Consider the following 13,521-nt stretch of genomic DNA (forward strand, 5'->3'; position numbering starts at 1 on the left):
ATAGATCCACCAGCAGTCACTATGTGAAGGCTGACAACACCAACCAAACAACATCACCCAGTTTTCTTGACTGATCTGTTAAATATAAAAGAAAAAAAAACATGCTGCTTTACAGGATTATTCAAATAATTTCAAATTGCATTGTTTGTATTTATTAGATGGCCACAAAGCTTCAGATTTCTCCAAAAAGGCAAAAGAACAGAAACACCAACTGTGCAACATCAACAGCAGATACTGCTGCAGAAAATCAATATATTGTTTGAAAATGAAAAAAATAAAACAACATAGTGCGTGCAGGACAAATGAATGAAATGTAAGTGTATTGATTGCTGTTCAGTACATGCAATGTAAGAATCACTTTCTGTCACATCTGTCTTAAAATTTAGTTTTTCATTGCTCTTCACAAGAACTTTTTAATGCATCTGAAGCTGATATTGTCTAAATGGGTGGAGGCGCAGCAGCGTATAATAATTCCACAGATTGAAGAACTAACAATGATTAACTATGGTCTCTCTGAGTCAAACTTTGTACCGTGCTTGCCCACAACTCCTGGAGTCACGGGCCGCTCGTGGTGCTTCAAGTTGGGAGACGCACAGCTCTAGAGAGGTGTGGGATTATATCAGGTGAGTAAAGCAATAAATAGCAATAAAAAAAAAAGTTAATACTAGTCACTAGTTACTAGTCAGACGCTAGTCAAGGAGAGCTTGAAGGAGATCAGATGTGAACTAAAAAGCAAACATGTATGTATGTTGGTTTGTGTTGTCAGGTTGCAGGTGAATGTTCTGGTCTTTTATTGGCATGTTTGCTTTCTCTGCATAGGACATGGCAACCAGCAATTCTTCCCTAAGGATTGGAGTTGTAGGATATGGACATCTAGGTCTGCAACCCCCCCTCTTACCCACCTCGCACACTTTCTGACATACATCCTTATGAATCTCTATTTTCACATCTACACTTGAAATTATATAATGTCACAAAAGTATGATAATCTATCCATGACTTACTGTAGTTTTTTACTGTGTGTGTGTGTGTGTGTGCAGGACAGTACCTGGTGGAGAGGATCCTTAAAGATGGGGCTGCTGTCGGTTTAACTCTCGCTTTTGTTTGGAACAGAAATTCTGAGAAGATCAAAGGTTTAATTGCTGATGAACTCATACTTGGTGATCTGTCATCCTTTGCAGACAGGTGCAAACACACATATAAGTAAAAGAAATGTGCAAAAAACAGTATGAGCATCTTGTATTATCTTGGTGCTGTCATTGACAACATGTGCCTAATGTCCCATGAAATCTGATGAACAATCGGTGTGTGATTTACAGGCGGTGTGATGTGATTGTAGAGGTCTGCCATCCTCAGATAGTCAAAGAATTTGGGCTCCACTTCCTGTCTCAGTCTCATTTAATGGTGAGATTCTTCTCTATTTGTGTGGGAGTTTTGGTGGTTACATTTACATTACGTGCTTTTTTTTTACTGTCACTGCTTTGATTTTTTAATACAGCATTTGTAGCAGTTGTAGATACTGTATGTCTTCCTCTGGAGAGAGCTATTTGATGGTACGTTAGACTGCGAATAGATTTGAGTGTCTGTCACAGAGATTTGCAGATTTATTTTGCTTCATCTCAAACATTTGCATACAAAAGAGCAATTTAGTAAACTTTTATACAGAAGGCGACCAATTGGCCTTGATAAATATTGAAAAATATCTATTGCTCCTCAACTGTAACAAGACTCAACAGAGACAAGAGTAAAACAAGTGACAAGGTGTTTTCATGTTTGTCACTAAGGACAAGGTTATGATAGTGTTTTGGGTGCATTATTGTCTTCCTTGTCTTCAATACATACAGTATGTATGATCACTGGTCAGAAATGATATTTACATGTAACATATTTCTACTTTAAACTCTTGTGTGTACATTACTCTGTGCTGAAATAAAACAGATGCAATATGCATCTTAAAAGGTCCTGAAAACACAACACAAAGCGTTGAGTAGTTTTCACTGTTAATCACAGAATCCTGTTTTGTACCTTTACTTCTCCCTCCTCTCAGGTGGGCTCTCCCTCTGCCCTCTCTGATGCTGATCTGAACCAAAAACTCCGTCAAGCGGCTCAGCTGCATGGTAGGACGCTCTACGTCCCCAGTGGTGCATTATGGGGAGGCCAGGACATCCAGAGGCTGAATGATAGTGGGGCCTTGAAGGTAATACTTGGGTAGTGCAGGAGTGGCAAAGGGACAGACAGGTGTGCAGTGCTCACTCTTCACATGGTTTAGACTGAGAATGATAGTACATCTGCTTTGTTTTCAACCAGTCAAGTTGTATTTGCTGCACAAAACTCCTGATAAATGAACTCACTGATGCCAAATTAGTTTTTTCAACACAGAAAAATGATCTATGACTTTATTAGGTTTAACCTTTTGTAGTCTTTTACTACATGTTGAATAGATGGTACATGCTCACCTTAATATTTTATCAAAAGCATCCGTTACCCTTCACATCTTCTGGTTGCACAATGGTAAGTTAATCACAGCACTGCTGGATCCTCACAAAACTATATAAGGTATATAAACATATATATAAATAAGGCAAATGGTTTTTAACATCAATATAGAGTTTACTTTGCTTTTACTTGATTTTACATAAGCATATCATTTGCCGAATATGACTCAGTACTGTTTTTTGTTTCTTCTCTCGGCTTATTTTCAGGCTCTGTTTATAAGAATGTCCAAGCATCCATCCTGCTTCCGGCTGACAGGAGACGTCCTCTCTGATTGGACGGAGGGGGAGGGCAGGCGTGTTTTATTCAGTGGCTCTGTGGCAGAGCTGTGCCCCCTTGCTCCTAACAACGTTAACACCATGGCAGCAGCAGCGGTGGCAGCAGGAACACTTGGCTTTACAGGTGTTCAAGGGGAGATTGTGTCAGACACAGCGTGAGTCCCCCTAAAAACCAGATTGACCTAATGTAGCCTTTCATCTCTGCTTGAATCAGCCAATTTTATACCTCTTCATGCCGCAGGTTAAGTGACTATCATGTGGTGGAGGTGGAGGTGACTGGGCCTACTGGCTTCTCAGTGCACACAGTGAGGAGGAATCCAGCCAAACTCGGTGCTGTAACCGGCAGTGCAACGTACAACTCCTTCTGGAACAGTTTACTTGGTGAGACCCACATTGTTTTCCAAGCTCTTTTTCAAAGATCCTGATGTAAAAACACCATGAGGCACCTATTTAATGTTTTTTTTTTGGAAAACTAGTCCATTTTACTTTCAGTTACAGTATCTTATAGCAGTGGTGGAAAAAGTACTCAAATCTTTTACTTCAGTAAAAGTACCAGTCTAAAAATACTAGCAATACAAGCAAATGTCCTGAATTCAGAATTGTACTTAAGAAAAAGTACATAAGTATTTATCAGAAAAATGTACTTGAAGTATCAAAACTGCAGAGAAATGGTGACTGATATATTATCACATATTACATGATTATATTATTAATATGATCCATCAGTGCATAGAGCAAGTATCATTTTACTTGTGTAGCTGGCTGAGGTGTAGCTCGTTGTAACTATTTTATGTACAGTTTGGTAGTTTAGTCCAGTGGCTCCCAATAGGGGTCGGGCCCCTGCTAAGTCTCACAAGATAAATCTGAGGTCATGAGATGATTAATGGGGTTGAGGTGCTTTCATTGTTAAATATTGAATCAGTTTTTTAAATGTAAAACTATCTGAGATGTTTAGAGGGGAAATCTCTCTCTGGTGAAAATGCTACTCAAAACTTATTCATCTGAAACATGACAAGGGGCCCCAAAGAGATGCAGCTTTTTGTAAAGTAACAAGCCAAAAAAGGGTTTAATCTTTAATAATGTCAAAGCTTAATCTGAAAAGTAACTAGTAACTTGAGCTGTCAAATAAATGTTATGGAGCAAAAAGTTTGCCTCTGAAATGTGGTGGAGTAGAATTATAAAGTAGCATAACATGGAAATACTCAATTAAAATACCTCAAAATTGTACTTAAGTACAATACTTCAGTAAATGTAGTTGCTTTCCACCACTGTCTTCCTGAGAGTCTATTGGAAACAATAATCTGTCTATTATAAAATATCTGCTGAGGTCAGATTAGAAAAAGATCTAAAGTTGATGTGCGAAAATAAGTGAATTGTGATTGAGAGTCTGATTTGTACCTTTCTTATTCTTTTCAGTTTGCAAAGGTCACGGAGGCAGAGTTTACTTGTGCTGAAGCCAACAGAGGAAGAAGATCCACTGCAAAGTTCCAGATATAAATCAGGAGGTGGATAAGTTGTGTGGATGGTGTAACTAGATCAACGTGTTACTGAGCATTTGAAAACCCACAGATCTTTTGATATTTGTGTTCCAATAAACTGCATGCAAACAAAGAAAGAAGAGCCAGTTACAATTTGTAAAACACTAATAGGTCTATATATTTAAACTTTATTATAAGTTCATCTGGTGCAAGATTGTAACAAATGATAAAAGTCTTACAGGGAGTGTGAGTATATGTCTGGTAAAACCATTTTCCTTCTTCCATGACAGACAAATAGTCAAGACGCACTCTAGCTCTTTCTCTCATATGAAAACATGGTTGCCATCTCAGGACACAGTCCCTTTTTTCCTCTATTTGTCTCATCTCTATTCCTTTTACAAATAAATACTTGCTGAAACAGGCAAACCCAGGAATAAGCATTCCCACACAAGCACACGCACAGATAGATAAACAGGATTACAAGGCTGTTCATCGCTAATCGACACTGAAAGGCTGTGATACAATAAGGCACAGAAATGAAATGAAAATACACACAAACTATTCTCAAAATGAGAAAGCTAAGAGCCTTTTCAGAATTGTATTCTGATGCTATTTGTTGTTTGTGTGTTTTCTACATTTTATTTCCATTCTGGGAGATTTTGTAGTAAAGAAAGAAAGAAAGAAAGAAAGAAAGAAAGAAAATGCTACAACAATATGGAGAATTGAGTTTGAAACACTGTATCATCATCACACCTATAAGCAAAACATGAAAATAAAAAGGATAAGTGCTCTTTGTGGCTACTCACAGCAACTGACACTGTCATACATGGGCCTTTTTTCCTGCATTGAATGTGACAAAAGATGACAAGCTGGTAAAAAAAGGAGGGTTATGTTGTTTTCCCTGCTAGGACCCACCTTTGAATCAAGTAAAAAAAAAAAAAAAACACCCCCAGGGACTCATAATAATCCTTCTATTTTTTTTCATTGCTCTATACCTGTGTTATCCAGTGTTAGCACACTACAAAATCCAGCAATTGTGATTTTTTTCCCCCCACGCTGAGCTGTCATTTAGCCCTATCTACCCGCTGCATTTAATCCACAAAGCAAACCACTTATTGAACTGCTGGTGTAACTGAAAAAATACCAAAACATGTCAAACTGGCAGATATTTTAAGAAATTCTGAGGTACACACAGGTCGGGAAGACACTGACAGTGATGCAATTTTCACAACATGCCGATATTAAATTTATCACTCGCGTTCACACAGCCGCACACATGTATTAAGTGTGTGAGTACATGGATGACTTTAATGATTGCCACAGATAAAGTTTCACTAGTGAAGTTTAGTAGTACTCTATGTGTGTGTGTGTTTTTGTGTGTGTGTGTGTGTGTCTCAGTTTTTGTCACTTGTGACACCGTCGCTGTACCCATTGGCCCCATGGATAACAGAAATCTTTGAATTTTTGAACGGCAGGGTGTAGGGCTGGCGGATGTTCATCCGGTCCTTTTCTGCCTCCAGATCCTCGTCATAGCGTTCATCTTCATCATTGTCCTCAGCCTCGCTGTGGTGAGGGGAGGAATGGCGGGACAGAGACGGGGACGGTGGCACAGAGGCCGGTCGGGGGTAGCGGAAACCTGCGGTCTGAGGACGAGAACGAGAGCATCAGAATGTCTGTCAGAGGATGGAACTGAAATGATTTCACTTCTATGAATGAAATAAACATTGAAACTCAGTAAATCTCTCACACCGGGACACACAAGTTAAAACTTACCGGGGTGCTGTCATGAGGTTCGTACATAAAGGTGTCAGGGTAGGCTTTAGCCAAGGCCATATGACGGGCAGCTATATAATACTAGTGCAGAACAGAAGAGAAAGAAACATTAATTCATTTCAAAGTTGTCACATGAACAAAACAGATCCTCTGAATTTGAAATCTCACCCTGCCAAGGTATCTCCAGTCCAGGAGATCACTTAGACGCTCAGTCCGGTTCCTCTGGATGATCCGCTGGCGCCGACTCTGCTTGCAGAACTGGAACAGGAAGGAAGTGAGCTGGTTACACGACTCGTCCACCCCTCGATACCGCCGGTCCAGGATGTAAATACCTGCAAAAGGAAACAAGTGTGATATGAGAGGGATCCCTCTTTATAGAGAAAACTTTGAGAATGATTTAACAGATAAGTAAAAAAGAAACGCACCGTATGCTGAGGGGTCTGCTATGTGTTCCTCCATGAAACAGCCAAAGCCTGACAGGTTAGTTGAGACGGATGGAATTCCCATAACGGTGCACTCAGCTGACGGTGACAGAAGAAGTCAAATTAACATTTGGATTTAATATATTATACCTTCTTGTGTACAGATACACCTTACCAGCATGCATGAGTCATACCTGGTGTGTAGCCCCAAGGCTCATAATAAGAGGGGAAGACACCGAGATGGCAGCCTCTTACAAACTCCTCATAATCCATGGGAAGCAGCGGAGAGGTGGATGAAAGGAACTCTGGATGGAAAATAATCTGAAGAAGGGAGAAGCCATTCAGTATCAGAGCTGGTTATATGAGAATCAGCAGCAAACTGTAACTCTTGTCCACATGACGCTCTTCAGAAGTCACAAGGTGGACTGAAAATCACAGCGGAAACTCACAACCACAAACCACAACCTCCACAAACTAAACTGAGTATTCTGTATTCATGTGACCTTGTCTACATCCTGCCTGATCAACAATATAGTACATAAAAAGGTGAGAAGAAATCTACTGGAGTTAAGAGGTGATCATTTTTGAGCTCTGACATACCTTGACACGGTCAGCAGAACTGTTGAAGAGGCCGATACGGCGGACACAGTTTAGGATGGGGTCGGTGCTGTCCTCCAGCATGTTATGGGTACAGATTGGAGGCTGGCACTGTCTCTGAGTGGCAAAGATGGCACGCTTCATCATGGTGAAATCCTCTTTGTCCAGCATCTTTGACACATCTGGCAGCTGCCCACTGAAGAAAACAACAGGGATTAGAATTAATGATGATGCTTGAACAGCTGGGACCATACTTGTAGGACGGTTAATTGGGTTTCTTAGAACCAAAACCAACTACAATGCCATATTTAGTAGCATGAATAAAGTCAACCAGCTTGTTTTGACAATGATGTAACAAAGTATATCCAGAGCTGATGTGAAGAATCTGGATTTTGTTATAAGATAGGTCATCCCACATCTGACAGGTTTCTTTAAGTAAAGTTAAAGTGGTAAACTTACACTAGAAGAGATTCATAAAGTTTCTTTCCGAAACGTTCCTTCACAGTGTGAGCAGTATCCCTGTCAGGGACAGAAAAAAGAGACTGTAAGACAACTGCAAACACTTTTTCAGGTTGTCTGCTGGTAAAGATAAAGCAGAATCTGTCTGTATATGGATGAATGTTTGGTTGTCTGGCTCACAATGTGCACTTTTAGTTAGTTGCAAAAAAGCCACCTCACCAGAGCTGCTTCCTGACTGCCTGGCCTTTCAAGGTCTCCACATTGAAGTTGTTTGTGCGAGCCGGCATGATGAAGAATGCGATGACGGTCACGTCACTGTGGTTGACCTGTGACAGGCAGACCAAACAGAAATATGGGGTTAAATTTTATACTTAACACTTATATATGTGTGCGCATCTGCTGACACCTCTAGACAAACACACTTACTCTCAGTAGATAGTTCAGTCGGGCTAAAGCCTCCAAGAAGACGTCGGCTCCTTTGTTGGAAAATTCATATCTTCCGGCAATGAAGAGGAACAAACACTTGTCCAGGTTGAAGTCAAGGTTCCTGATGGTCAAGACAAACCAAATTCTGTCACATGATGTGGATGAGTGTTGCACTTTGGCTGTCTGGCTTACAATGTAAAGTTCAGTTACAATTACTTTTAACTATAACAGCAAAATAAGTATTATATGAAAATCACATCACTAGCAAAATGACTTATTGAAATGACTTATACTGTGTTCATTTTGGTTCTTTTAGTTATTGATAGGCAAACAGGAAGTTAATGTGTCCACCTAAAGTCAACAGAACATACCTATTAATATAATATGCACATAAAACACACTTATTTCCTTACTCTTCCTTACTGTTATCATACATTCATCAACACTCAATGTTCATCCTCTCTTAACTTGCTGCTAAAGTTTTGACCATGCTGTGATATTGTGATGTGTGCTGTGGGATCTCTGACCCGTAGAAGTGTCCCCTGACGAACTCCTGAATCCGAGCCTTGCTCTGAGCGTGGAGGTTTTGAAACTCATGCACAGCTGAGAACTTCTTCACATTGAGCCCATTGGGAGTGACGATGTCTGTGCATGGTGGGACAGATTAAGTACAATAAATGGGGCGACATAAACAGAGACAAAGAGAAAGAAGGAGAGAAATCAATTCAACTTCAGTCAAGTATCCAATTCTAATCGCTTTGTGAATTACAATGAAGTAACAATGAGACATTCAGTGCAAAAAACAGCAAGAAGACCTTGTATCTCTGTTCGGGGAGACCTACTCCCTCAGCCAGTGATAAATGAGAATAGAATGAATAATTGAGGATGTTTCTGAACACAGCACCACACATCAATTCACCTCCACACACCTGGTTTCCTCTTGAGTAGGTGCTCTGCCTCAATGGCTGTGATCTGTGACACTGTGGTGAAGACGTGGGCACAGTGTGCAGCCGCCCGCTCAATACAGTAACGGTGGTAGATCTGTCTATCACCTGCTTCTTTATCCACGTTGAACTAAACCAGAGACAAAGGGGACAGAGAGTATAATGAGGTAATGCAGTAAATTTTGAATTTTCCTTTATATGTCAATATGTGTACGATTCAATACATTATCCATTGCATTTCTAATAATAAAAATCACAAACGTGTGTGTTTTTTATTACATTCCTATGTAACAAAATATAAATGCACACATTTGCACACACACACCTCTGAAAGTTTGTTATAGAAGTCCACATTTCCAGCACACAGGTAGCGTCCCAGGAGTGTGGCATGAGTGGTGAAGATGGTTGCGACGGGCAGCTGTCTCTGTCTACACAACACCAGGCCCAGGCCAGCCAACCACTCATGGAAATGGGCCACGATGTGTGACGGCCCCCCGCACTGGGCTGCGAACTGCGATGTGAGAGAACAAAGGGTCAATGTGGACAACACACTCACACACATATTACACTCAAACACAAGGTTTTCTTCCAACGCTTTCCATGGTTTTGATATTTCAATCGATACTCATTAAAACACCTTTTCAGACAAAACACCCAGTATTCAAAACAAACAGCTAAAATGTTCATTTCGTTTTTATATACAGTTCAGTATAAATGTTCATATAAGTTCCTGTCAGTTGTCAGGTACGTAGTGTGAGCTGCTGACCTCTCCCAGAAGCCAGACTGTCAGGAACCCGAACAGCACAGCATCGTTGGCCTCACGGTCAAACCACGGCACACCGATGCCGCAGTGTTCCCACAGCTCACTCTTCCAGGTGTCCAGAGACCAGGCGGTGAACCCAACATCAATCAGAATAACATAGGGACTGCCCTCAATAAGCCAGCGGCCGAAGTAGATCTGGAGGAGGCAGAGAATGGTGAAAGTAAGTAAGATGACTTTCATTCTATCTTGTGGGTATCATGTGTGATGTATTATCTTGCAAGAAAATTAGTGTAAACCATCAAATCTTGGGACACGTATTTGTTTAACATTTAGAGTTGCAGCTGCAGCAATTCCTATTTTTTGTTACTTTGACCATCTTTGACACAGAATCACAATCAAAAAAATGTTTATGTGGTATGCATGACATAGTTTAACATACAGAAGCTAAATATCTGCACATTTACAGCCCAACTAACTCTGCTCTGACGCTGGCTGTTTCTTGGACTGTCAGAATGGCTGTGTGATTCAAGGTAAACCAAACAGGCCTCATTTGAAAAAGCTGCACTATCCCCTTTAAAAAAAAAAGAAAGAAAGAGAACCATAACCACTCTTAGCCTTGACCCATAATTTCATAGCACTGCTAGAGTGACACAGCACAAAACATTAAAAGTATCACACACACACACGCGCAGACTGACAACCATCTATTTCTGGAATATGTGTGTGAGAGAGAGAGACAGAGAGACATTGATACAACCTCTAACCTTTGTGGGGAAAATGTCACGGGGTTTAGAGACATGTTCGGGGACAGAGGGCTGGGCAGATATGAAAGAGGGGCTGAGGATTTTCAAGTGTAGTGCAAATTCACCGCACAAATCTCACTCTATAATCACTCCAACTATGTGCAGTGAGAAAGACTGCCCTTGAGTGGTACATACAGATATAACTCAGTGTGTGTTTACTGTGTATGTGTGGTAGTAGTACCTTACACCCACTGGAGTTCATCTTGTCAATGGTTCTCTTCAGCTCGGGGTTAGTGGGCTCGATCAGCTCCACCTGAGTGCGCACGTTGCTCTCCACGTAGGGACCCACCAGGAAATAGTTCTCCCCCCATTCCTCTGAGGTCAGACGGGCTTTGGTCTGGATGACGGTGTAGATGCCTCCAACTTCACACATGCAGCAAACATGCCACACATACGCACACAATGTCGAGACAGATATACAATGTGATTCAACCTGATATACGGTATATGAGGCAATATGGTGATAAGTTCTACACTTCCCCCTGAAAAGAATAAACTGTGTACATTAAAAAGCTTAAACATGAACTTTTTATATAATGTTTCACATATGCTTACTACTTATTTTCACATGCGAACACATACAGTCTATGGCGAACACACATCAGACACTTGCCTTTGTTAGCGACCTCCCACGCGATTTCAAAAAGAACAGCATCCTCCAAATCAAACTCCTCGTCCCAGTCCTCCATCCCCGACAGGGATGTGACGGACAGGCTGCGAGCCAGCGGCATGCTGGGTAAACACAAAACAAGCCGCATTGAGCCGGATGCACAATTATATACACACAATACATACTGTAATCGAGGATGAAAGGCTCTTACAGTGTCACTTATTTAATTAAATTACTGCAACCCCCCTAAAAGTCCTAAAACTTCACATAAAAATCTGTTTTGCTTTGTCGATACAAAAACATTTATCGCATTTATTACCAGGACTTTAGACCACTTGCCTGTGATGACGAAGAAGGATTTTTAATTTTTAATTCTGATACATCCATGTAAGTTTCTCTGGATAACAGTATCAGGCAACTCCCAAGTCTAACTGACCAACACTTCCTCAACCGCCTGCCAAGTGTGTGTCATCAATGAATCACAAAATCCCATTTCATAACATAAAATTCAGATTATTATGTAAATCTTTCTCAATTCTTTAACATTGGGACGTGATGATCAGCACGGTAGTCAAAGAGCAGATAAAGACACTTGTTCCTCTCATTTGTTGTCAGCTGTTGGACTATATGTTTTGAACATTTTCATGTTGCTGGTAACTTAATATGTGTAACCTTTAGCTGTTCTCACAAGAAGCCCTGGTCAAACACACAACACTGGTACATTGAGTAACATGGATCCAACATACATTCTGCATATGTGTGTGTGTGTGTGTGTGTGTGTGTGTGTGTGTGTGTGTGTGTGTGTGTACAGCATTTTTGCTCTGTGTACAACCTGAGATGCTCAAAGGGCTTCTTCTCATGCAGCTACTGTAAATAACACACACACACACCTACACATGTACAGTCATGCCTCTCACATACTACAGGACTCCTGTTTTGCAACATCTACAAGTCGACTTTATGAGGGCAACATTTTAATCTTAATTGTGTTGCAGTGTGAGGGCTGTAACTCCCATATCAATGCCATCTACTGCAATTAAAGTTTTATAATCTGTCTTCTTTTCTATCTTGTGAGGCGTCTAAAGAGAGTAATTTAGGGAGGACAATCTGAGGGTTTAAGAGTTCAGTGATTGATAGTGCAACTTCTTGTTCAGTTCCTGCTAACAGAAATGGTGCAACATCCTGAGCAAAGGGGGGAGTGGCGTGAGCAAGGATGCAGAGGTGGAGGGAGGCACAGATGAAGATATAGATCAGGTACAAACTTGATCCAACCATTCATACTGTGACACTTGTTGATATGCTCCAATGAAATGTGCCCGGCCAGTGAAGTTGAGACATGTAAAAAACGACAAAACAAGCATGTCCACAACTTTGTTTTTTTTAAACTGCTCACTTATATTCTACCCATGAGCTGCTCTCAAACCCCTTTGTGCCTAGCTGATAGCAGTTGACAAAAGGGACAACGAGATAATGGCTTGAGTGAGTGGCTAACAGCTCATCACTATCCAAGGCCTAGATAGGAAAGAGCATCATCCTGAGAGGAAGACTTTGTTCACGTTGATGTCAAACATTTTCACAAATAATTTTAGTCTATTTGCATGTCGTATATTTCCATCTAGCTAGACTCACATCAGACCCCTTTAAATAGAAGTTAAAAGCTTGCATTATGGTACCACATGTGAGACCACTTTCATATATAGATATAAGATAGCCTATGTAAACTCTTACTAATATGGACAGTAAATACCACAGTGCTGAAATTAAACTTCTGCCCATTTCTTGGCAACCCCCCGGGGATTCCCTCTGGGTACTCTCACCTGTACTTGAGACACCACTTTGTTGTTCTGTAATGGACTACTGGCACTCATATCAACACAATAATACCCATCATACCCTTGTCTATTTATGAATATTTTTATTGCACCGTCTAATAGGCCTACAGGTCCGAGGGAGGACAAGAACCCCCCCGATGTCCCAGATCAGGCTATGGAGGACGCGCTGCACGCCCACCTCGAGCAGTGACTGCTCCGTCAGAGATTATAGACGACAGCAGCACCACAAAACCATCAGCAAAGTGCCCGGTTGAACATGCATATTGCCTGTCTTTATCGTCAGTGTTTTATCATGAGTTGTAGGGCGAACGTGACAGCACGCACACACTGCAAACCAGCTGCGGAAACGCGCAGAGGACACGGCGTCCTGATGCGCGCGACCGTTCATTGAGGAAGTATTCAACTATTATCATTTTCGACAATTATAAACAGATATCTACTCACCCTTCGGTTTTGTCCCAACTTCACGAAGATGAAATACTCATTGGCAGCTGTCGCAGTCAATCCAAAAAAAAGGAAAACAGCGGAGAGTGAGAGAAAAGGGGGCGGCGGCTTTAGTTAAATGCCATCGACTCACATTGGTTCTTAAAATTTACTGTCATAATGAAGGACAGGACGCTTGTGGCCTGCGATGGAGGAAGAA

The 13,521-nt window shown here is 41.1% G+C and overlaps 2 protein-coding genes across 2 annotated transcripts; one reads left to right on the plus strand and one right to left on the minus strand.

Annotated features, from left to right (window-relative positions):
* Window positions 1-78: 78 nt before the first annotated feature.
* aspdh (aspartate dehydrogenase domain containing) lies at window positions 79-4,786 on the plus strand. The gene is made up of 8 exons (XM_044330832.1): window positions 79-623; window positions 820-877; window positions 1,041-1,185; window positions 1,320-1,404; window positions 2,048-2,197; window positions 2,703-2,926; window positions 3,013-3,152; window positions 4,188-4,786. The coding sequence occupies exons 2-8, from the start codon at window positions 823-825 to the stop codon at window positions 4,223-4,225; spliced, it is 837 nt and encodes a 278-aa protein (XP_044186767.1). The 5' UTR covers window positions 79-623; window positions 820-822; the 3' UTR covers window positions 4,226-4,786.
* On the minus strand, window positions 4,418-13,464 carry gys1 (glycogen synthase 1 (muscle)). The gene is made up of 16 exons (XM_044330827.1): window positions 13,323-13,464; window positions 11,050-11,168; window positions 10,618-10,799; window positions 9,637-9,828; window positions 9,196-9,381; window positions 8,856-9,000; window positions 8,454-8,571; window positions 7,927-8,047; window positions 7,720-7,826; window positions 7,501-7,560; window positions 7,045-7,237; window positions 6,639-6,765; window positions 6,448-6,543; window positions 6,191-6,354; window positions 6,023-6,103; window positions 4,418-5,892 (listed from the first exon to the last, which is right to left on the minus strand). Exons 2-16 carry the CDS (start codon window positions 11,165-11,167, stop codon window positions 5,644-5,646), a joined length of 2,139 nt encoding a protein of 712 aa, XP_044186762.1. The 5' UTR covers window position 11,168; window positions 13,323-13,464; the 3' UTR covers window positions 4,418-5,643.
* Between the last annotated feature and the right edge of the window lie 57 nt (window positions 13,465-13,521).

The sequence above is a fragment of the Thunnus albacares genome, chromosome 17 (genome assembly GCF_914725855.1).
Source record: "Thunnus albacares chromosome 17, fThuAlb1.1, whole genome shotgun sequence".
NCBI lineage: Eukaryota > Metazoa > Chordata > Actinopteri > Scombriformes > Scombridae > Thunnus > Thunnus albacares.